The sequence below is a fragment of the Epinephelus fuscoguttatus genome, linkage group LG5 (genome assembly GCF_011397635.1).
Source record: "Epinephelus fuscoguttatus linkage group LG5, E.fuscoguttatus.final_Chr_v1".
In the NCBI taxonomy this organism is placed as follows: domain Eukaryota; kingdom Metazoa; phylum Chordata; class Actinopteri; order Perciformes; family Serranidae; genus Epinephelus; species Epinephelus fuscoguttatus.
The window spans coordinates 45314461-45340804 of NC_064756.1; the positions used below are offsets into that span (position 1 = coordinate 45314461).

A 26344-nucleotide genomic window follows, 5' to 3' on the forward strand; every position below is an offset into this window, starting at 1 on the left:
AAGGACAGAGGTCTCCAGCGGAGTCCAAATGCTGGCCAAGATACATATTCCTCGCACTGTGTATTTTTGGTCACTTTAAAAGCCCTAAAAGTACAGGGGAAGGCTAATTTTCAGAGTAAACAGCTTGTTCGATTGCAGTGTGGTTTTGCGCTGAGCTTTCCATTTATTGACTCATGCCGAGCTGGGCTCTGGCTCCTCTGCCGACCACAGGGAGAAGCCTGCCGATGGAGCCTGCAACAAATACAAGCCGCTAACATGAGCTTACCTTTGATGGCACACAACTGTTAAATCAAATGTACCGAGTAATGTACAAAGCCTAATCCTCTTGACTGTATGGCAGGTTGCGGGAAAATGCTTTTAAAAGAACATCTGCTCCTTTTAGAAAGTTATTTGTTATTTGTTTGCTATTTGCTACTTCCTATTTCCTACTGGCAAACAATTTTTAGGTGAAATTATTAACATATATACAGGATTTAAATGTGGTGCTGCATTCTATGTGTCCAATAAGGTTTATGACTTATAAGAGCCAAACACTGCTCAGAAAAAAAAAAAAAAAAAAAAAATCTTCATTTTGACAGTAGTTTAAAAAATGTAAAATATGACATCTAAAGAAAAAAAAACCCTCCTCCACCATCTTCTGAAGACAATAACAACAGGAGGAAATAAAATGGCAAAAAGAAAAGGAGTACAACTAAGAGGTCTCTACATTCAACAGCAACATGTTCAGACTGCCTCTTCCAAAAACTAAATCCAAAGGAGAGCTGCAAGTTGTTTTAGCTGGAGGAAGTGACCATTCATTTAAAAAAGCCAGAGAAATCAACCTGCACTTTCTTTGTTGTTAGATTTGTATCAGAGCAAAACCCTTGCAGCACAACTCAAGCTTTTCAAGTCCTTTCCTCTCTGTTTGTGCGGCCTGGCTGCTCTGCTCCTCCCTCTCCAAACTGCTGGGAAACCTGACCACACAGCGCCACACAGAGGACAACTGCAGTACTAAAACACAGTACTAAAAACTGCTGCCAAGCTTTAATGTAAAAGTCCATGACTTATTGTTTATATATTCTTCATTATTAATGATTTAGATGATTAATGATTTTGGAGCATCCCACCGAGATGCAAGACCACAACACAGTTGTCCACAGATTAAGAAAAGAAAGCAATGTTGCCAGTGAAATACAGTCTGAAATCCATCAGGCAGGAGTGCCAGACGAAGGACAAGGTTAAAGAGAGGCAGTCACTCCAACCCCTCTGCCTTTACTCAATATGATCTCTTCTGAGCTGAGCTATACACAGCACAAATTTGGACAAACTACTGACTTTGTTTAGCTGGGGACAACCTGACAATGTTTGTATTCTCACTCTGAAATGTCATTTTAATGATCTGATGTTGAATAAAAATGCAAATCTTCCATTTAACCAGCAAAAGATATTTTACCTGAGCACGAGAACAATTACTTTGTTTTACAGATGTGAAGATGGAATTATTGAACTATGGATAGAAACAATGGAATGTATTGTCACAAGAGAAATTCAAAGCTACATCTGGAAACTTGAATACTTGTGTGTTCTGTTGTTCTGCCTTTACTTTTTAGAAAACTGTACCAACTGTGTGAATGCCTACAGAGTGCCAATACAAAAACATGACAACAATATATGTGGTTGTATTTGGCTGTTGTTTCAAATTAATGAGAGGGAATACTTAAATGTAATACTGTAATTTTCAATAATCTTTGCATCAACATAATGGAGTAGATATTTAAGTTTCTGGATCAGCCAGAAAAAGACATTCAGATTGTATCACGTGAGCTTCCTCAATTTGATTGTTTGATTTTTTTTCTTATTGCCCATTTCAGTTTTGGGTTGGGGGTTGTGTCATTGCTGACCATGCTGTGGCTACCTGGATGAGGCTACAGTAGCAACATCAAAGCAACTATAATGGGATGTAGAAGTAAGAAAAAAGTTTAAATTAAAGAGCAACGTTAAAGTAAAGAAAACCATGATAAACATGTGGGCCTGCGGTAGCTTTTTGAATGCTGGATAGCTCAGTCTCAGGCTGTACACTGATCCAAGTCAGACAGCTCATCATGATGACTGGAATCTGGAAAAGTCATCTATCTTACTGTTTCATACTGTTTACACATTTTAACATGCTAACTTTCTCTGTTAAATCCATCTACTATCTGTGTGAAACAGAGCTTTTGACATATTCAACTTTTGTCTGTAACTGTTTAACTTAAAGTACCAATACTGTCAAAAGCAGGGTCACAGTAAGGTCACATTCATACATGTTACACACCAGCAGTTATGAGGTAATGTTTCCTTGGCATCGACCTCAGCAGAGAGTTGGTGTTTTTTCACCACAGGACGATGACTGATGAAGGGGAGCACTGGAGGAGCAGGGAGGCGAGATAAAACAAAAGTCCAAACCCAAATAAGCAAGCCGTCAGCCTCTAATAGCAGAAAGGAAGTATCCCTTTATCAACAAGTGAATTAACAGTTTCCCGTCACACCTTGTTTTTGCCTCCCCCTTTCTCTGTGAACCAGCGCCAGGGCCCAGATGGCCCAGTGATCGGACCACCATGGCTTCTGCTCGGTGAGGAAACAAATCTGTTGCACTGACTAATAGCCTCGTGTTGATGTTTTATGGTTGGAAAGTGTACGACCAGAGCTATGTATACACACAAAAGGCACCCACGCATGTTAAAAAATGCACACCAGGTCATAACTGTCATGAGAGTGTCGCAGAAAAGGGGAAAGCGGACCAGTTTCATGAATTTCATTCTGAAAGTAGAAAAACTGACCCCTTATCAGTAGATAACAGCCACATCTCCATCTACTGCACTAGAGGGCAAAGTACAACACTTCACAAAGAAATATGAACACAGATCAAATGAAAAAAATCAATGATGGTTTTAAAACTATTGTGATCATGTTGTTTTTAGAGTGATCAAAAACTGTGGTTGGATCTAAAAAAACATCTGAATAATAAAACTCTGCAGTGGCTGCCATAAGCCTCAATAACCTCTGCCCTGTGCAGAGAAACTGCACTTACTAATCAAGCCTTGTATGTGCTGGGGCGCAGACAAACCACGTTTTACAGTGTGGGATGGTCACATTATAGGTCATTGCCTCAAATGACAATACATCGATCACACAGAGGAAAGGCTTTGGTTAAAAAAAAAAAAAAGGGGGGGGGGGTTATACTGCATTCAGGGACGTAAATAGCCATTCCAGATTTTAACAGTAACGGCCAATTGCAGCCTCTATTTTTAGTCTTGCCGGTGGCCTGGGCCGGCAGCTTTAAGACGGATGTGTACTTTTCTACAGTTCCTTCCCAAAAATCAACGTTGTCCACGCTGGCGACAATCACAGAGCAGCTGTTGTGGCTAGGTGGCCCTGCCCCGGCTTGCCTCACCCTGCTGCTTTCTGCCAGCCTATAAAAACTGCCTTCACTGCCCAAAATTCACACCCGGCTTGCAAAAACAGACGGAAATCAGACAAAAAAGCAGATGTGACTCAGTGTGTTTGCATGTGAAAATTGCACAAATTAAGAGTTTTTATCAATGCTGGTGGCAGCGGTAGTGGTGGAGGGGGATGGATTTCTAAATTTAAATACAGCAGGATGTCTTGGAGCAAATATCCATAAAATGACAGACACACAGAGACCTGATGTAGGCTACATGATCTTGGCCCACAGAGATCTCACTGGTGAACTGATAATGACCTGCAACATGCACTTTTTGGCACTTTATGGTTTGCACCATGGGATTATATGCTTGCTCTTGATGATTATGATGATGACAGTCTTCTTTTGGTGCAGGAGCTTGTGTGAAAGGTCTAATTTATTATCACTGAAATTCTCCCAGAAAAACCGCATATATGCACCAGACAGAAATAAAACTGCATAGTACATCATTAACATTTTGAACTTACAAAGTGCTAGAAACTATATAAATTGTTACACCATAGGAACACAAAGAAAAGAAAAATGACTCACTCGTAGATCACACATTGAGGAGCTTTGTGTTAAGAAAGCAGTGTGAAACCGACTAATTTCTTGTTGACTAAGGTACTGTAATAGGCGCTAATTAATGCTTAATAAGCACAAATTAACAGTTAATGAGCATATTATATGGTCTTATAAGACAATATGCTCATTAACATTAATAAGACTAGACTAAGTGTTTATGACAGCACAACTGACCGAGTCATTATTGCTTATAGGAGCATTATAAGCACTTAATAGAAACTTTGGTAACAGTTTATAAACCGACACTAAATATTAATAAGATGTATATTTACATTAATCATAATTTATAAGGGTTAATTATAGAATATTAACTACATTTATTACTGGTTTATAGACACTATAAGACCTTATAAAATGAAATTAATAAGGTGTTTATTAACATTAATGAGACTATAAGAAGTTAATATAAATACCATATTATGGTTAATAAATGCTGTGACAGTGTTGTATAAAGGTTAATAAACTATTAATATGCACTTATTAACAGCTCATAATGCATCTTTGTAGCTACTGGATCTAAAGTGGGAACAGTGTCTTGTTGACCTTATGCACTCACTGAAGTTAATAATTCTATTAATTATGCACCTATTGCAACATCCAGATATCAATCATTATTTCAACATTAAAGAATTCTGATGAAGAAGAAGAAAATGATAGCAGATGTAGATAGTTTATCTTCTTCAAATGTACACATGCACACACACACACACTCAATAAGGTATCACTGTGAGGACTAATTGTTGACAGGTAGCCCTAATGCTCTGTTTTGAAACTAAAGTGTGATTTATGACCATGCTCTCCAAGACCCTAGCTTTCAGCGCTGCTGCTACTACAAATGTATCTTTCTCTCCCTCTCTGCAATGCTCCTCCTTTATTTCCCCTGTTCTACCTCTCTTTCATTCTCCTCAATTGCACCTCATTACTTTGTTCATTCACTTTCACCTCCTACCCCACTTTGATGTTTCTGTCCCTCTCTGTCTCTCATTGTAGCAGAGCGATGACTCTCCAATGTCAGACATCCATTTTTGATGGTCTATTTGTGTGTGTGTGTGTGTGTGTGTGTGTGTGTGTGTGTGTGTGTGTGTGTGTGTGTGTGTGTGTGTGTGTGTGAGAGAGAGTGTGTGTGCGTATTTTAGTGCAGGGATTACAAAGGGGTCTGAATCTAGACAAGGAAAACATGATGAAGAGAGGAAGCAATCATGCAAGCCTGTGTGTGTGTGTGTGTGTGTGTGTGTGTGTGTGTATATATATATATATATATATATATATATAACCATCCTTAAAGTTCCAGTAGGCAACATTGTTTTGGTATAACTGAGTAAAAAATTTATAATATCCTCTAAGCATAATGTAAATCAAGTGGTCTGAGACAAACAATAGGTTTCTGCACCTCACCATGGCTCTATATCGTGCCGATGTGCATCAACCAATCAAAGGTCAGCTCAGAGCACTGCGTTCCTACTGGCTGTTCTACTGCATATGCGCATTCCTGTGCCGCCGGCAGAAGGGGAGAGCAAGTGGCAATGGCAAACAGTGCACCAGGTAAAATAACTATTCCAGCATTGGCTACAACTGCCTACACGGCTAAACCCAAAAAAAGGAAGACAGAACTCAGTTCCCCGGAGCCCTGGAGGGAGGGGAAGGATAAGGTGAGGCCGGGCCCGGCCGGAGGGCGTGAGGGTTGGCCGTGGGAGCGGAGCCAAGGGCTCTCCACGGAGAGCGAGAGCCGAGCCTCGGGGTATATGTGCGGGGCCACGAGGGAGGGATGGGGCGGGCTGCTGCACGGTGAGGGAGAGTGGGGCTCGGGAGTATGTGCGGGACCGCGAGGGAGGGATGGGGAGGGCTGCTGTGTGGTGAGGGAGAGCCGAGGCTCCCAGAGAGGGAGAAATACAACCAAGTAGGATAAAATACTCGCATGCTCGTCTGGTAGGAGGGGCTCAGGGCAAAGACAAACGAAACCTAACTCAGATGAGACTCAAAAATCAACTGTTTTCAGGCTTTCTACCTACTGCATCTTTAACACGCATATATGTATATTGTAAATATATATATATATATATATATATATATATATATATATACACAGTACAGGCCAAAAGTTTGGACACACCTTCTCATTCAATGCGTTTTCTTTATTTTCATGACTATTTACATTGTAGATTCTCACTGAAGGCATCAAAACTATGAATGAACACATGTGGAGTTATGTACTTAACAAAAAAGGTGAAATAACTGAAAACATGTTTTATATTCTAGTTTCTTCAAAATAGCCACCCTTTGCTCTGATTACTGCTTTGCACACTCTTGGCATTCTCTCCATGAGCTTCAAGAGGTAGTCACCTGAAATGGTTTTCCAACAGTCTTGAAGGAGTTCCCAGAGGTGTTTAGCACTTGTTGGCCCCTTTGCCTTCACTCTGCGGTCCAGCTCACCCCAAACCATCTCGATTGGGTTCAGGTCCGGTGACTGTGGAGGCCAGGTCATCTGCCGCAGCACTCCATCACTCTCCTTCTTGGTCAAATAGCCCTTACACAGCCTGGAGGTGTGTTTGGGGTCATTGTCCTGTTGAAAAATAAATGATCGTCCAACTAAACGCAAACCGGATGGGATGGCATGTCGCTGCAGGATGCTGTGGTAGCTATGCTGTTTCAGTGCCTTCAATTTTTTGAATAAATCCCCAACAGTGTCACCAGCAAAACACCCCCACACCATCACACCTCCTCCTCCATGCTTCACAGTGGGAACCAGGCATGTGGAATCCATCCGTTCACCTTTTCTGCGTCTCACAAAGACACGGCGGTTGGAACCAAAGATCTCAAATTTGGACTCATCAGACCAAAGCACAGATTTCCACTGGTCTAATGTCCATTCCTTGTGTTTCTTGGCCCAAACAAATCTCTTCTGCTTGTTGCCTCTCCTTAGCAGTGGTTTCCTAGCAGCTATTTGACCATGAAGGCCTGATTCGCAGTCTCCTCTTAACAGTTGTTCTAGAGATGGGTCTGCTGCTAGAACTCTGTGTGGCATTCATCTGGTCTCTGATCTGAGCTGCTGTTAACTTGCGATTTCTGAGGCTGGTGACTCGGATGAACTTATCCTCAGAAGCAGAGGTGACTCTTGGTCTTCCTTTCCTGGTCGGTCCTCACGTGTGCCAGTTTCGTTGTAGCGCTTGATGGTTTTGCGACTCCACTTGGGGACACATTTCAAGTTTTTGCAATTTTCCGGACTGACTGACCTTCATTTCTTAAAGTAATGATGGCCACTCGTTTTTCTTTAGTTAGCTGATTGGTTCTTGCCATAATATGAATTTTAACAGTTGTGCAATAGGGCTGTCGGCTGTGTATTAACCTGACTTCTGCACAACACAACTGATGGTCCCAACCCCATTGATAAAGCAAGAAATTCCACTAATTAACCCTGATAAGGCACACCTGTGAAGTGGAAACCATTTCAGGTGACTACCTCTTGAAGCTCATGGAGAGAATGCCAAGAGTGTGCAAAGCAGTAATCAGAGCAAAGGGTGGCTATTTTGAAGAAACTAGAATATAAAACATGTTTTCAGTTATTTCACCTTTTTTTGTTAAGTACATAACTCCACATGTGTTCATTCATAGTTTTGATGCCTTCAGTGAGAATCTACAATGTAAATAGTCATGAAAATAAAGAAAACGCATTGAATGAGAAGGTGTGTCCAAACTTTTTGCCTGTACTGTACATATGTCTATATATATATATATATATATATATATATGTGTGTGTGTGTGTGTGTGTGTGTGTGTCTGTGTGTGTGTGTTCACAGAAAAATAACCATCTAGTGGATTAAGTACCTGACAAATTGTGATACTAATCACGCTCACACAAAAATCCAGTCAATTCAATATTGCCCATAATGGCTTACAACAATGACAGATATAAAAGACATACAGATGGTACTGAAAGGGCTCCAGTCAAACATGATCCAAAATGCTGTCAACCTGAACAAATCCATCGTCACTGGCAAATTCAGAATGTGCTACCAAATAACAGTCGCCATCGAAACGAGCAATACTACATGGTACTTTTCCTGCACTTGACAGTTTTCACTCGCAGTTTACACACACTGGTGATTATGAGAGAGCACATGTTTTGAGTGGGCTTTTTCCAGTCAGGTATTAGACTGACTAGAGTAGACTAGACTAGAACACAGACCCAAGACAGGACATTAAACTAACTGTTTAACTAGTAACCAAGCTTGAGTGGACTGACATATTTGATGTCATGGTGGGGTACACTTCCCACAGAATATCACTATACTGGTGAATTCTCAGGCATATGGTTCTCTGAAGTGTTGATCAATTTCTTGACCTTGCTCTGGCTGCAGTTCACCTATCAAAGGTCAGGAATATTCTTGGAAATCCATAACTAATGAGAACTGTGATATTTCACACCAATACTTCTGGGCTCAAGCGGTGTAGCTGACACACAATGTGTGTGTGTTATCAGTGTTTATATATGTCAACTAGGGACACACAGACAGTGTGAGCAGCTTGCACTGCTGTTTGACAAACAGGGTAGACAAGGTTGTGGCAGACAGATCACAGTCCCTGGAAAAGAGCTACTGAGATGTAGCTGGCCTGAGGCAAATTCTATTACCTAATGTGTTAAAAATTCTGCCGCTCTACAGAAATTTTTAGCCTCTTCTCTGCTCATTTGGCTTATTGTTTTGGTTGTACAGCACATTCACTGTATGGCTCGGCTCTTATCAACCTGATTTACATCTAACAGATAAAGAGCAAGACACTTTTCTCAGTTCAAAAATGAACTAAAACAAGAGTGAGTATTGAAGTTTCTTTATCAGGTGGCCAGAGACACTGCTCCAAATGAAAGCTGACTCTCTGTGTCTGCTGAGTGTGTCAGAAGTCAAGTGTTTTCTAGCACATTTGTAATGATAACTTTATGAGTCAGGAATTTGGTAACTGAGTATCTGTGAGCTTGTTTTGATTACCAGCTGTGACAAAGTCGTGACAGCTGGTTTTGTTTTTATGTTGCGAGTCTGTGTGTGTGTGTGTGTGTGTGTGTGTGTGTGTGTGTGTGTGTGTGTGTGACAACAAGATGTGGCCCTGGAGATGGCTACTACTACTGCTCTATTTACTTGGAATCTACTATGGACATCTTTGGATCTCCAGCCTAAATAAGGATACAGCATATTCTACTACATTCAAAGATGGCTAACAGCCAGGTTGAAGGCCAGTAATATCGAGGCCCAAAAGCTTATAAATAGCACTAAAAGGCTATCTGACCACTCAAAACTCAATACAGTGACTACAATACATCAAATGTGTTATAAAAAAAAGAATTAAACTATTCTTCTAAGCTCTAATAAGATGGCAAAATAAATATATTTGTTGAGTATTTTGCCTCATATCAAGATCATGAACAGTTATCAATCACAATTATTAATCCATCTCTTGGATTAAAAACAAAATGCACTGGGGTGTCGGTGGCTTAGTGGTAAAGCAGGCGCCCCATGTACAAGGCTGTTGCTGCAGCGGCCCCGGTTCGAATCCAGCTTGTGGCCCTTTCCTACTTGTCATCCCCTCTCTCTCTCCCCCGTTCATACCTACCCGCCCTGTGCATTAAAGGTAAAAATGCCCCCAAAAAAATCTTTTAAAAAACATCAAAAACAAAATGTACTGACAAACGCAAAAACTTAGTTTCTTAAGCATTCTATTAATTGTTAACATGTCATATTATGACACTGTTAACTCCGGATAACCTCCCCTGAGATGCCGTCCTGGACATGCAAACAGGCAACATCATCAGCATCATCCCTTGTCCTCCCTCCAAGCTCCTCACCGTGCAGTGGAGACCCTGAGGGACTGCTGGACAGGCCAGGAATGGGGCTACAGCGGCCCCCGATGCCACCTCCTCCGCCTAGGATGCAGCCACCCCCTCCTGTGCCTCCTGTACCAGCTCCTCCTCCTAATGCAGCCACCCTGTTTAGTTCCTGTTCAATCTCCTCCAGGCCAGCACTCTTCTGGAAGCGAGACATCCGGTTGACCACCCGTGGGGACATGTGCGTGCGAGCACATGGTGCACCACCATAGGGGTTGACGGGAAATACATGGGTCGTGCCGCGGAGAGTGCTGATGGCTACCCAGCGACTGTCCTGACTGAAACACATGTCCTGGACCTGGACAGAGACAGAACAGGTACAGAAGGAGGGGAAAGAGGGTGGGGAAAGTAGGAAGATGAGACAGAGAATGTGCAGAACAAATGAATTATTATTATTATTATTATGACTATTATTGTCATCATCATTATTATTAAAAAATAGTTGCAAGCGGCAATTCCAGGTTCACACCAGCATGGAAGTTGAAAACTGGGTAGGATCAAGACCTTTGCCAGCTCAGGACACCTGTGTTAAAGATAAACAACAAGTTTTATGACAATCACAGATGCTCATTCACTTATGTCCAAATCTCTACCAAGCCACGCTCTTCTTTGGAAACTCTGTCACTTCCTATTAGTCAACTGCAGAAACATTTTGGAGACATGCTTTAATGGCTTAATTAAAAAAGTCCACGGAGTTTATTGATGTTTGAACAAACCCTCAGTGATTTATGGCCAAATTTTGGCAAAGACCATTGCACTTGTTTGGAACTTGTGGCGCCCCCTATTGACCGATTTCAAAATAATTTAACACACGTGGTTCATTATTATTATTTAACATACTATACTATTCTGATTTCGAGTCTGATTTGTATTATCCCAAGTCCGTTTTTTGCATTAGTGGTGCCCCCTAGAGGTCAACTTGAATGAAACTCTCAGGATATGTTCCTGGTACCTTTTAAGACATTGCTTGAAAGGTTTGTGATGATTGACCAAAAAGTTGTGGAGTTATGTGCTGAGCCACACCCCTCTGCAGTTCATTGGTCAAAGCCTTCAAAAAGCAATGAAATATCAATAACAGTATTATAGCTGCTGCGCAGCGATGGGTCGGGTCCAGGCTATTTTTGGCAAATTTAGGCAATTTCTGAGCAACAAACAGGAGAATAGGAAGACAAGACAGTTGACAGTTGATGTTCATTTTGGACCACTTGAGGCTTGAACCCACAACTTCTGGAACCAAAGACTGTCATCTATTGCTCTGAGCTAATTGGCAAGTGGCAATACAACAGTGGCTTCACAAATTGAGTAAGCCATTCACTGTTGTGCAGGCAGATTTGAAACCACTGTAAAAAATTCAGTTATCAAGACAAAAATCTGAAAATACACATATTGCAGCATGGAGATGTTGGTAATTTGTTTTTAAAAGTGATTGATTTGCTCCATAAGTGAATAACTGATGTTTAGCTATGTCATTATTGCATTGACTCTAATTGTTCACATGAAAGAAAAATTTAAAATGCTGTGAAAAATTCAGTTTTTGAGGCTCAATTTTTTTTTTCAATTTTTAAATCAAAGGAGGAGAGAGGAAATATGTTTAACAAGTTTTACAGTTTTTGAAAAAAAAAACTGAGTGATGTACTTCATAATTTTAATAGGTTTAAATGTACAAAAGTTTCTTCAATTGGCTTGAGTTTACAGCTGAGGTAATCTGGCATGGGACTGGACCTTTGTGCAAAGTTTGGTGAGTTTTCACCCATGGGAAGTATGAGTTCCTCAGAAGAAGAAGACAATTAAAGCAGTGATATCGGGGCAAGCAAGACAGGTTTTTCTGCTTAATCCATCCATACAGCTGTCTTGAATTAGCGAGCTATCAGCCAATCAGAAAATAATATTTCTTGTTGCTGGGTCAGAAAAAAGGTTTCTGCTGCAAGCATGTACTTCACAAATATGTATGGAAGCTTTGAGTGTGTGCACAGGTTGCAGACAAGCTGGAAGTGGAAGAATATGGTCAGGTAGCAATGCATAATCATTTCACGTATTATATCACTGAATTGAAAAACTATTTAGTGTTGGTTGTAAGTGTAAGGAGCCTTTATTAGATTGACACACTATCTTTAAACACCTCAAAACCACTTGGCCCAAAGAGGCTCGGTTGGTGGACGGGGAATCTCGATGAGAAACGGGAGTGGGAGACTGTCGCGGGGAGGTCCCGCGAAAGACTCGAGGCAGTTGGAACATCTCGGTTTCCCTTGTTGGTGATTCAGCCGCGGGTGTCGGCTTGGGAGGAGCTGCTTTCCATCCTTTCCTGTCTGAAGTTGCTGGAGTGGAGGTTAATGTTGGAAGGTAGGCCTAAGCGTTCAAAAGTCCTAAATTAATGCTTGCATAGTTTTGTAATTATTCTTAACGGATTGATTTTAAGGTAGTAAGTACACAGAGTAAACCTAACCTAAAAAAAAAATGTTAAATTTTTTCATGAACATTGAAGATATATTTATCAATTTGCAGGTATATGTTTACAGTAGTGTTCACAGTCAAACATTTTCATGCACTGTAGGCAAAAATTGTGGGAGGAGATAGGTTTTTATAAGTTTTACAGTTTTTAAAAAAACAGAGTGATGGACTTCATAATTTTTAATAGGTTTAAATGTACAAAAGTTTCTTTAGTATTGGGGCTACAGTTTGATCAAAGTGTGAAGTTCTAGCAGGTTGATTTGTTATGAATTTTCAATGTTTTGAACTTTAGATGCTTGCTGTAGGGTTGCTGTGCTTGGGTTTACAGCTGAGGTAATCTGGCATGAGACTGGACCTTTGTGCAAAATTTGGTTAGCTTTCGCCCATGGTCCGGTCCAAGCTATTTGTTTTTATTTAATTTAGAGGCTTGCTGTGATGCCACCATCAGGACAATTGTCTTGTGTTTCATGTTGGGGACATCTGACATTTTGATCTGTCATCATCATCATCACCCTTGCTGGGTCTTGAACCCACAACCCCTGACACCAAGAACCAGCTCCTAACTCACTGAGCGAATTGGCTGGAAGCGAGACCTTTTTTTGTCGACTCAGGGAGTCACTGTCCGGGCAGCTGTTGTCAAGGCAGATTTCAAAAATGGTCAAAATGTCAGAAATTCTGTTACCTGAACAAAAATCTGATAATACATAAATTGCATCATGACAGCATGGAAATGTTGGTGATTTGTTTTTAACTCTAAGTGTTTTGCTTCATCAGAGAAAATCTGATGTTTAAAAATGCCACTCTTACATTGACTCCAGTTGTTCCCATGAGAGCAGAATTCAAAATGTTCTCAAAAATTCAGTTTTTGAGATAAAATTCTGATATTTGCCAAACTTCATCAACCATGACTCCAAAATATTCTCAATTTTTTTCAGGAAGATTGAAAATGTATTTAGCAAGAATTTGATAGTATATGTTTACAGTACTGTTTACAGTCAAACATTTTGATGCACTGTAGGCTTAAGCAGTATTGGGGGCTACAGTTTGGTGAAAGTTTCAAAACTGTAGCATGTACTGTTGATTTTGTAGGTATGTTTAAAGATTTTTTAAATTTAAACGCTTATTGCCCCCCCCCCCCAGGAGGAATATTGACATGTCCTTGGAATTAAGTAAATCTGGCATGGGGCTGGACATTTCTGTAAAGTTTGGTGAGTTTTCGCCCTTGGGAAGTATGACTTCCTCGGAAGAAAGAAAGAAAGAATTACTAGGAATACAATAGTGTCCTGGCAGCTTAGCTGCCCGGACCCTAAAAAGCACTGGTGATAAAATTCTGGAAAAAAAATCTCACACCATTCTGCTGATTTCAGGTACATTCTCAAATATTTTGGTGACATTTGGTTCAAAATGAGATGAAATAGAAAATGTTGTCCATACAGTACAAATTACAACAAGATAATGAATATCACTGTGAGCTAACCTTTAAACCGATCTGAACACCAATTGAAACATGTAACATCTAGTATCCAAAGAATATGTGTGTCAACTGTGGTTGCATTTAGATGAAGACTTCTGGAGATATAGATGTTAATTAATTTTGGATATTCTACAAAATGACGGACTTCTGAATTGACTATAGGTTGCAGTGCAGCAAACTTTTGTCAGCTATGTAGGACACACTGGTGATTGATTAGAATTTTTTTCAAGTATGGAATGTGAAATGTCTTGAAATTTAGATTTAATGGAATAAGCCATGCCCCCTTTTAAGCAATAATTTTTAAATTTTGTGCATCAACTGAGACATGTTCAAATGATGCAAACCAAGTTTCGTACAAATATCTCTAGCTGATTATGAGATGTCAACTTTTTGCATATGTAGCACCCACTATTAGTCGATTTGAATCAAACTTTCAGGGAATGATTCACATACTTCTGTAGACATTTCCCACAAGTTTTGTGATGATTGGCTCAACGGTTAAGGAGTAAAATCCATTAATGTGCTGAGCCATGCCCCCTCTAAATGTCACTGGTCAATATCATCAAAACACAATGACATATCAAAAAGCTTTTGAAGAGCTTCATCCCATGATGATCCACACAAAGTTTGGTACAAATCAGACCTATGCCTTAGGAGGATATGTCAGAAATCTGAGATATGTCAGAAGGCAGACCTTGAGGGTTCTTGAGGTTTTCGTAGAACCCTTTCACCTGAACATGTGTGTTGAATTTCAAGTCAATCTGACATATGGTGCAAGGGCAGTGACCTTTCAAAACAAAATTTCTTCTAACCTTCATTATGGTGCCCCAATCTGGCCTATTGCCATTATATTTCTTGAGCACCATTTGCACACAACTTCCAATCACTGATGAAAATTGAATGTCTCTACAATGTACCATCAGAATTTGCAAAAACATTTCTGAATAATATTAATTTAAAAAATTGAGTTATCGAAACAAAAATCTGAGAATACACATATTGCATCTAGACAGCATGGAGATGTTGGTAATTTATTTGTAACAATGACTGATTTGCTCCTTAAGTGAAAAACTGAAGTTTAAAATTGCCATTTTTACATTGAATCCAATTGTTCACATTAGAGCAAAATTCAAAATGCTGTCAAAAATTCAGTTTTTGAGATAAAATTCTGAAATTTGCCACACATCATCTACCATGACTCCAGAATTTTGTCACTTTTTTCATGAACACTGAAGATTTATTTAGCAAGAATGTGCATGTATATATTTACAGTCAAACATTTTGATGCACTGTAGGCTCAATTTTTGATCAATCAAAAATCTGAGAAACTTAGTTTGTGTAGGACAGTCTGAAGATGCTCTGTAGCAAGTTTGGTGTCAATTGAGCAAAAATTGTGGGAGGAGATGGTTTAAGAAGTTTTACAGTTGTTGAAAAAAAACAGAGTGATGAACTTCATAAGTTTTAATAGGTTTAAATGTACACAAGTTTCTTGAGTATTGGGGCTACAGTTTGAGTTTTGTTATGAATTTTAAAAGTTTTGAACTTTAGATGCTTGCTGTAGCGCCACGATCAGGACTATTGGCTTGAGTTTACAGCTGAGGATATCTGGCATGAGACTGGACCTTTGTGCAAAGTTTGGTGAGTTTTAGCCCTTTGGGCTTGAACCCCTAATAAAAATAATTATAATAAAAAATGATAATAATAATAATAAGAAGAATGCATTTTATTTGTAGGTGCCTTTCAAAGTACTCAAGGACACCTTACAAGACACATTTTAAAACAAGCAGCGATGCATCCATAGATCATAAAGTCAAACAAATTGGTTATGAATAGTAATAAGTTAATAAAATTACTAGACAAAAATATAATAGTAAAAACTAGGTATAAAATCAACATCAGTGCAAATCTCAGTGTGTGCATCACCATTAAATCAGACCGAATAAGCCATCTTAAAAAGGCGTGTTTTCAGACAGGATTTAAAGGCCGAAAGGGAGTCAATATTGTGAATGTCATGGGGGAGAGAGTTCCAAAGGCGAAGGTCAAAACGGCTGAAGGCTCTAGAAGCAGTGCTGGACTGGCCATCGGGCATACCGTGCATTTGCCCAGTGGGCCGATGGTAATTTTGGGCCGGGCCGTTTTTTTTTTTTTTTTTTTAAGTCATGTCATGATACTTATTGGTACACAAAACTGGTAGATCGGCCCATTAGTCATGATTGATTCTAGGCTGGACCAATTACAGCCGAAGGCCGATGCCCCCTCCCACTTGGGCCTCGGCTGAAACAAGTGTGTTTGTGGACCCAAATGCAGTACCAGGCTCGCAGGAACAGTTGGTAATGACTTTTATTAGCACCACAGCAAACAGGGAATGCAGCAGGCAGAATAAACACAGAATAAAGTTCGTTCTTCGGGCAAGTTGCCCTCACACAGTCTCTGAGGCTCAGATGAGGGAAAGAGAAGCGGCCGTGATCAGCCACAGAACCGAGGGGAAGCTCCAGAGCCCCCGGTTCCACACAGTTCAAAACTCTTTCGGAGAGAGGGGAAGAGATGAAGCTTACGGCAGCCAAAGGTGGCGAGGCAGACGCTCCGTAGCCAGAAGAGCCGTCAGCGAAGGCAGAAGCACCGTTGAGGAGCAGGCAGGAGGGTAGACGAGGCCGGGCGGAGGAGTCGAGACCAGACGAGCAGGCAGAAACCAGAGACGCTGAAGCAAAGCACGAGGTCGGGGACAGAAGGCAGGTGAGTTTACCGGGAGGCAGACGAGGAGAGCAGGTCGGGGACAGGCAGAGTTGGCACCGGGAGATCAGGCAGGAGAAGAACGCTGGAGAGTCTCGCATAATGCTAAAGAACAATCTGGCAGTGAGTGAAGGTGCTGGAGAGGCTTATATGCAAGGCTGGTAGATGAGCTGCAGCTGTGTAGGCAGGTGAGCAGAGTTGGGCTGATGAGGTGGGCGTGGCTGGCAGGTAGAGTGAAGCAGAGGGAGGAGGAGTGGAAAAACACTGCAGCAGAGTGGCAGGAGAGGACTGAGACACAGGGATTGTGACATCGGCTGCCAGTCAATCAATCATACAGAGAGAGAGGAGATTGACAAAATTGAGAAGAAACTCAAAGGAGGTGCGGAAAAAATAAGAAAAAGAGACAAGCCCTTTAGGAAGATGCTGCCAAATGTGTTAAAATAACACAGATGTTTGCTGGCTATGGCAGAGCTTCTTCAGCAGCAGCATCAGTGACCGCACCTGCACTGGCATCCAAAGCAGCCGCAGCAGGTAATGATGGCGGAGGTGGCCGTCAGCAGGTGGATGAGGCGAAGGGGAGGCAGGAGGAGGAGACCCGCGGCCGCCGCATTATATGACGACGGCACAGTCGGTGCGACTGGAGGGGAATTTGAACTTCAGGTAAGAAGTGATGAACAGCAGTCTACCTGTGTCAGATATGAATCAAGTTTGGTTGATAGTTTATTTTCGTTGTGCTTGCTAACTCTTAACACAGCATAGTTATGAGTAGGCCATTTAACAATTTATCTGGCTGTTGAGCAGCATGACGGGGTTTCTCTACTGCTGGGCTGTTTCTATGATGTTATACTAGTGATGGTGATCTTAGTGCTTCAGTAACTTTTTATTTTATTCATTTAGTTAAGTATAGTCTTTATTAGTTAGGTAGTAAAATATTTCAATGTCTATTAATTGATATAAGTGCACTATGCAGTAATTCTTTACTCTGAAACAGCTAAAGCTCAACAGAGCAAAAATGTTCATGTAAAAACAAATGATTAGGCTAGTATTCATCATAAACCCACTTGCAAATATAATTTAGATTCAATCAAATTAGGATTTGCCAGGAGATGTAATGCTGCTCATTAACATAAAAGTGGCTTGGAGTTAAAAGTAACTACTTAAATGTATTTGACTTTTATACATAAATATCCTCTTTATTCTAGATATGTTGTGTTTTTATCTTATTGTTTTTTTTTACTGACATGTAACAGCAAACTCTTGTGGACAATAATTACCTGTATTTTGTTTTTATTGTGGGCATGTTTCCATTCAATTTAAAATATCCCTTCACTTTTTAAAGGTTGCCATGTTTGAGGAAGTATTATGTGTTGCTGTGCTGTTTATTGATGTGGTGAGTACATAGTCTATGAAAATATTACTAAATCTGTCATTTATTAATTTTAATATTCATCAATGATCATGTCTCACTTCTGTTTCTCACTGTCCAATTTTCAGGATCCCATCATACGTTCATTGTTCAGGAGGTTCACTAGACCAAGCAGCCTTTTGGGTTCCTCTAAGTAAGTACTGTATAGAATAATGGGACTGGGAAGATGGTGTAGGTTTAAATTTATTAGACAAGTACATATACACCAACAACACACTGTACAAGCGGTGTCACAAGAAAGTTTTGTGTGTTTTCATTCATAGGCTTCATTGTCTTTCCATCAATACCTGGTGGGCCGCACTAGGCTCAAAATGCTCGGGCCGATTTTTTGTCCCAGTCCAGCCCTGTCTAGAAGCCATGGTAGTCAAGCAGGCAGATGGTGATGTGAGCTGGATTGCAGAAGAGGATCTAAGAGTACTGGAGGGTGTGTAGATATGAAGGAGTTCCGTCAGATACAGAGGAGGTTAGGTTATGAATGGCCTTAACGGTGAGAAACAGAGTCTTCCCATTATGATGTTTAACAGGAAGCCAGTGAAGCTGCTGAAGAACGGCAGTGATATGATTTATAGAGAGGGTTCTAGTTATGATACAGGCAGCTGAATTCTGGACCAAGAAGAGTTTATGAAGACACCTGAGAGGGAAACCAAAGAGGACAGTTGCAATAATCAATATGAGATGTAACCAAAGGGTGAACAAGAGTAGCGGTGCTGTTCAGCGTAAGCAACGGGTGAAGACAATTAATATTGAGTAAATTTAAGTACACTGAACAAAAATATAAACGCAACACTTTTGTTTTTGCTCCCATTTTCTGTGAGCTGGACTGAAAGATCTAAAACTGTTTCTACATACACAAAAGACCATTTCCCTCGAATATTGTTCATGAATCTGTCTAAATCTGTGTTAGCGAGCACTTCTCCTTTGCCGAGATAATCCATCCCACCTCACAGGTATGGCATATCAAGATGCTGATTAGACAGCATGATTATTGCACAGGTGTGCCTTAGGCTGGCCACAATAAAAGACCACTCTAAAATGTTCAGTTTTATCACACAGCATAATGCCACAGATGTCACAAGTTTTGAGGGAGTGTGCAATTGGCATGCTGACTGCAGGAATGTCCACCAGAGCTGTTGCCCATGAATTGAATGTTCATTTCTCTACCATAAGCCATCTCCACAGGCGTTTCAGACAATTTGGCAGTACATCCAACCGGCCTCACAACCGCAGACCACGTGTAACCACACCAGTCCAGGACCTCCACATCCAGCATGTTCACCTCCAAGATCGTCTGAGACCAGCCACCCGGACAGCTGCTGCAACAATCGGTTAGCATAACCAAAGAATTTCTGCACAAACTGTCAGAAACCGTTTCAGGGAAGCTCATCTGCATGCTCGTCGTCCTCATCGGGGTCTCGACCTGACTGCAGTTCGTCGTCGTAACCGACTTGAGTGGGCAAATTCTCACATTCGATGGCGTCTGGCACATTGGAGAGGTGTTCTCTTCAACGTTGTGGATCGAGTGGCCCATGGTGGCGGTGTGGTTATGGTATGGGCAGGCGTATGTTATGGACAATGAACACAGGTGCATTTTATTGATGGCATTTTGAGTGCACAGAGATACCGTGACAAGATCCTGAGGCCCATTGTTGTGCCATTCATCCACGACCATCACCTCATGTTGCAGCATGATAATGCACGGCCCCATGTTGCAAGGATCTCTACACAATTCCTTGAAGCTGAAAACATCCCAGTTCTTGCATGGCCAGCATACTCACCGGACATGTCACCCATTGAGCATGTTTGGGATGCTCTGGATCGATGGATACGACAGCGTGTTCCAGTTCCTGCCAATATTCAGCAACTTCGCACAGCTATTGAAGAGGAGTGGACCAACATTCCACAGGCCACAATCAACAACCTGATCAACTCTATGCGAAGGAGATGTGTTGCACTGCGTGAAGCAAATGGTGGTCACACCAGATACTGACTGGTTTTCTGACCCCCCACCAGACCCCTCCAATAAAGCAAAACTGCACATTTCAGAGTGGCCTTTTATTGTGGCCAGCCTAAGGCACACCTGTGCAATATTCATGCTGTCTAATCAGCATCTTGATATGCCACACCTGTGAGGTGGGATGGATTATCTCGGCAAAGGAGAAGTGCTCACTAACACAGATTTAGACAGATTCGTGAACAATATTTGAGGGAAATGGTCTTTTGTGTATGTAGAAAAAGTTTTAGATCTTTGAGTCCAGCTCACAAAAAATGGGAGCAAAAACAAAAGTGTTGCGTTTATATTTTTGTTCAGTGTACATAGACCAAGTTACATTCATCTTATTATACATCATATCATTGCACATCTTCTTGCGTCATTGGCTGCTGCTTCATAATTGCTTCATAATGTTTCCTGATAGTTCCGGTAATCCATTGCTTCTGGTTGTGGAATGAACATCCCAAACTCAACAAGACAGCTGCAGGGTCGCTCTTCCTGAACGCAGGCAGCACTGCACTGCACAGTACAACAGTTTTCCACAGCAAGGCCAGGAGAACCTCATATTTCCGAAGTTACACAAGTCCTTATTCACTGTAAAGCACACCCTTCCTCTTCTTCTCTCACTAAAGTTTTCTGCTCTGTTAGAATGGCAAATAGAAAAGAAGCCACTGTCCTGGATTTAGCAAAGTCTTCAGTCCAGTTTATTTTCAACATCTGTACAATGACTAGCTGCATGATAGTTCAGCTGTTATCCATTCTTCTCCATCTTCCTCAGAGTTTACTGATGTTTACATTTGAAAACCTCACCTTGGCTAAGTAGCAGCTAGCTAGCTAGAAGTTGCAAACTAGACATAAAGAGCCAAAGTTAAGCACAAATTTAGTGGAGCTGACAGAGAGGCAGCTGGAAGCGTTCACGCCTCATGATGTCATTACTGAGTGCCTCAAAGAACAATGTACAGACCAAGATAACAGACTCTTAACCTGAAGGGAAGGACGGACTTTGGAGTTGTCAGTGGTCAGAGAGACAGTATGGGGTTTAGCCAAAGCAGATTTAGTACCTACAAGGGGAACCTCAGTTTTATTGCTGTTAAGTTTGAGAAAGTTGCATGTTAACCAAGATTTAATTTTTCAATAAGCAGTCATAAAGGGAAGTGGGTGTAAGAGTGGAAGTAGGCTTGATGGATGGGTAGAGCTGGGTGTCATCTGCGTAGCAATGGAATTGGATGCTGAATTTCCAAGAAAACATGGCCAAGAGATAGAAGGAAATGAATAGAAGGGGGCCCAAGACAGAGCCCTGAGGAACACCACTAGTAACTGGAAAAGAGTGTGAGATCGGATCTAAACCAGGCAAGAGTGATGCCCATGATTCCAGTGGAATCTAATACCTCAAGGAGGATTTTATGTGAGATGGTAGGCTGTACTCAGATTGAGAAGGATGAGTATAGTTCAAAGCCCAGATTTAGCTGTCATCAACAGATCATTACTGATTTTCACTAAATCCCCGTTTCCACCAAACACTTGCGGTATGGTACCTTGGGAACCAAAAGTACCCTTCAGACATGGTACATAGACCCTGGCGTTTCCTCTGCAAACAGTAACCGTAAATGTGGGCAGGGTTATTGTCAGTCACTGTTCCATCGAGCACTCACTGTATAACAGAAAAAAGTGTACTGAACTGAACTGAACCATACCATACTGCTCAGTGGAAACTGGGCTTAAGGCTGTCTCCACACCGTGAAAAGAGAAAAAAACAGACTAAAACTGTTCAAACACATTGTTGTCTCTCAGGCGTAGAGAGCTCAGTGTGGACCTGAGCTGCAACTGTTCTTCAAGTATTTTAGAGATAAATGGTGAATTTGAAACCATTCAGGTGGTTAGGATTTGCACCAGGTTTCTTGAGTATTGAGGTTGTTGTTGCAGCAGTTTTGAGAGATGAGGGAACAAGACCAGAGGTAAGGGAGGAATGTATGATCTCAGTTATGAAGGAGGAAATGGAAGGAAGACAGCCTTTAACTAGTGAGTGGGAAGGGGGTCTAACAGGCACATACATGATTTGGATTTACAAATCAGATATTTCAGCAGCATTTAGAAGTCAAAAATATTCTTTTTCTGATATGATAATGTGCTAGTTAGGTTTTAATTTACTTTTAATATAAATAACAATTTCTGATGGCAGTATATTGTGACTGACCCTCCTTGCACAAGAATTCACAAACAATAACTAACACTACCTCCCAGATACCTGATCCAGGTCTGCTTTCAGCAGCTCCACCCAACTTAATTTATATACGTAAAATGAACTGGATGGATATTTTGTAAATAGGCAAAACATGTTCTTTATGGTATTCTTCACCACTGAGCACAGTAAAATATGCACACTGGGAATAAACTGCGTTAAACTCCAGTCTGCCACAAAATTGCCACACAGATAAACAAACCTGTCTGACAGTGCTTAACCAAAGTCAAGCAGGGTGAGAGGATTACACAATAACTTCTGACAAAGGCGACAATGTGAGATGAGCTTGTTTGCTGTTAAAATAAATGGCTAAGAAAAAAGTAAAGAGTTGAGGGTATCCTTTGTCCTTCTCTAACAGTGACTGAATCTTAGACACTTGCGAGTTGGAATCTCCCGGAGCATGTTAGACATACAGGAAACCACTCAGATAGGTTGCAAGAGACAATACAAGCAAAGGAGAGTAGAAGAGAGAAGATGAAAAAAAGACAAAGGAGTGAGATGAAAGACTGATGAGGCAACAGCGTGCTGAAACAGCTTCTATCATTCCATATACTGTAAATAATAGAGGCAGGAGAAAGTGGATGGTACTGGAGAAAAATAAAAGGAAAAGGTCCAGGAGAAAGTTACGATGAGGAATGTCTAACTCTTCAGCCAGTAACCAAGTCGGCTAATCAAAGAGACAGCTCTGTACCTGCAGGCCTCTCTAATCTTTTGCCAGGTCAGACTTGGTAATTCTACCCAGCAATGACAGATAATAGGGCATCCTCTGCATACCAGATAGTTACTTTACTCCACAAAGATGAGTGAAAGAGAAGGCCTGACCTCTGCTTGGGCTGGTTAGGGATGACTTGGACATGAAAAAAGGCTACTTTGTGTGTACTGTAATTGTTCATAATAGACCTGTCACAGCTCCAACTGTAAATGGGTGCCTGGACTTTACTGTCAAATCCCTTTTATCAAGCAGGGGATTACCTGAAGGGTGGTTGTGATTGTATAGCCACAGTGTGACAACCATGAAGATACCAAACAGTTTTCAAATGTTGTCTTAAAAAGGTGGAATGTAACTGCATTCAGTCACATGTTGGTGTTGGCGTTGCAGTTGCACATTCCAGAGAGGCTGGAAAGCTCTCCATCCTGTCCTGGTGCACAATGTAGTTCATGACATTCTTGCTGCAGCCAGCAGCTCCATAACTTGGTTGCTTGCTTGCTGACAGAAAGTTCCCCACCCTTTGGAGGCCAATTTTTGCCCAAGGGCGCTTGGCATGGCAGTTGTAGCTATTGCAAATTCACATTTGTTTTTTAAATCAATGAAACTGAGTAGGTACTTCTGCGTACCTGAGAAGAACTCAGAAAGAATGATAAGCATGTGACAAAGGGATAAGACTGAAGAGAGAGGGCAGGCATACACCTGATTAGCATAAGAAAAGGGATATAAAGATAAAAAATAAAATAATGGATATACTCATTTTGACTGATTTAATATGTGCTTTAGAGTTTATCAAGGGACACACTGATTTGACACGCAGCACTGAGATCAGTGCCAATACTGACCTTATTTAGTGGTTCACCCATGAAATGATCGATCCATTTGTTACTAACCAGAATGTAATGCAGTATTTACAATTCAGTCCCATGATCTCTTGTGTGTATTATCTCTTAAAACGTGCTTGTGTGTGTGTGTGTGTGTGTGTGTGTGTGTGTGTCTCTGTCTCTGTCTCTATCTCTGTCTGCTGGCAGCTAATCTGCAAAAGTGCAGATGGTGCAGCTCAACTACTGAACCAATCAGCCTCATACTTTATGTGCAGCATTCATGATTGTATGCTCAAGGACTGGTTGCAATGACTCAAAATTTCTGAAAGAGCTGTTTTATTGACAGTTTGATGCCTTCACCGACAACTGATTCCTCACTTCTAACTGGTCAATAAGGGCCGTTTTAGAAAAATCGACTCGGCTAAAAACAATACGCCTTACTGTCTGTTGCAGGCCACATATTGGCCTTTGTCGTGGGTAAAAAACTGATATCCATAGAACAGTTTGGTCTCATTTTGAACCGGGGCGTCTGCTGATTCATTCCATACCCAATATGTTATGATCCACTTAAGTCCACTAAATCCACTTAAGACACGATACAACATGAATTAATCTTCCCTGCCCTGTTATCTTCAATGCCATCTTGACTGTAAGGGCGCCAGGAGGGACAATTCCGCTGGGCAGTGCTGCGCTGTGTTCTGGCTGCTATGGTTGCAAGCATCTGCTGTGTGTGTGTGTGTGTGTGTGTGTGTGTGTGTGTGTGTGTGTGTGTGTGTGTGTGTGTGTGTGTGTGTGTGTGTGTTCTGTCTGGTGCAAGGGATCATACCACACTTAAAAGGTTTCAGATGTGGAACATTTTGCTTGCCAAATTTTGTAGATTTGGTAAACTGAAACCCTTTTTTTTGTCCTGTTTTATTATTATTATTATTAGGGGTTCAAGCCTGAAGGGCTGAAACCCTTTTGTTTTTTTCCTGTTTTATTATCATTAGGGGTTCAAGCCCGAAGGGCTGAAACCCTTTTGTTCTTGTCCTGTTTTATTTTTATTTTTGTTATTATTATTACTATTATTATTATTATTATTATTATTACTATTGTTAATATTATTGCTATTGTTATTATTATTATTCAGAAATGTTTTTGCAAATTCCCGTGAGAAGGTACATCGTAGAGACATGAAATTTTCACCAATCATTGGAAGTTGTGTGCAAATGGTGCTAAAAATATTAAAATGCCAATAAGCCAGATGAGGGCACTATAATTAAGGTCAGGGGAAATTTGGATTTGAAAGGCCACCACCCTTGCACTGTATGTCAGATTGACTTGAAACTTTTAACACATTGTCAGTTGAAGAATTTCTACAAAAGCCTAAAGACCCCAAAAGGTCCGTCCACTAGATTGTCCGCCATATTGTATTTTGTGAAAAACACCATTTGTATGAAACTTGGTTTGCATCATCTTGGGTCATGTCTCAGTTGATGCACAAAATTGGAAAATTATTGCTTAAAGGGGGCATGGTTTATTACGTTAAATATACATTTCTGGACATTTCACAGTCCATACTTCAACAAATCATAATAAATCACCAGTGTGTCCTACAGAGCTGAAATTGAATGGTGACAAAACTTTGTCGCGCTGCAACCCAAAGTCAATTCAGAGGTCCGTCACTCTATATTTTTAAGATTATACAAAATCAATTAACATCAATATCTCCAAAAGTCTTCATCTACATGCAACCACCACTGCCGCAAAAATTATTTGGATAACAGATGTTACTTGTTTCAAATAGTGTTCAAATGGGTTTAACGGTCAGCTCACAGTGATATTTATTATCTTGTTGTAATTCGTACTGTATGCACATTTTCTTTTTCATGTAATTTTCAACCAAATGTCACCAAAATATTTGACAATATACCTGAAATCTGCAGAATGATGTGCGATTATTTTCAGAAATTTATCACCAACACTTTTAGTATTATTGATATCTGACTGCTTTTTGAGGATATTCACCAATGAACTTTAAAGTGGGCGTGGCACAGCAAATGACTCCACAATGTTTGGGCCAATCATCACAAACCTTGCAAGCAATTTACAGTTACCAGGAACATATCCTGAAAGTTTAATTCAAATTGACCCCACACAAATCAGACTAAAAATCTGACATTGACTGTCCTATCATTACAAAACTTGCAGGGTATGTTGAATGATAATTATGAAACACGTGTATTATTTTCAAATCGGTCAATGGTCAAAATTCAGCCATAACTCAATGAAGATTTTTTCAAACATCACTAAACTTGGTGGACTTTTTTAAGTAAGCCATTAAAGCATGTCCCCAAAATGTTCCTGCAGTTGACCGATAGATAGTGACAGTGCTGCCGAAGAAGAGCGTAGCTTCGTAAAGATTTGGACATAAATGAATCAGTATCTGTCTGATTGTCATAAAACCTGTTGTTTATAGTTAATGCAGGTGTCCTGTACTGTCAAAGGTCTTTTTTCTACCCAGCTTTAAAGTATTAAATGTCCATGCTGGCTTGAACTCCGGAATTGCCACTTGCAGCTATATTTTTTCCTTGATGTTTCTGCCTCTTCCATGAGTAAATAAGCAGTTAAA

The 26344-nt window shown here is 40.7% G+C and overlaps 1 protein-coding gene across 7 annotated transcripts in view; it reads right to left on the reverse strand.

The window, feature by feature from the left end:
- Positions 1-26344, reverse strand: part of bcas3 (BCAS3 microtubule associated cell migration factor) — a 937438-nt gene that overhangs the window by 654990 nt on the left and 256104 nt on the right. For all 7 annotated transcript variants that reach the window (XR_007449398.1, XM_049576752.1, XM_049576750.1 and 4 more), the window contains exon 15: positions 9858-10194. Coding sequence is in view for 6 of the 7 variants with exons in the window: in XM_049576752.1 (XP_049432709.1) it covers positions 9858-10194 (337 nt within the window). In the remaining variant the exon portion in view is untranslated. The remainder of the gene's footprint in view (positions 1-9857; positions 10195-26344) is intronic.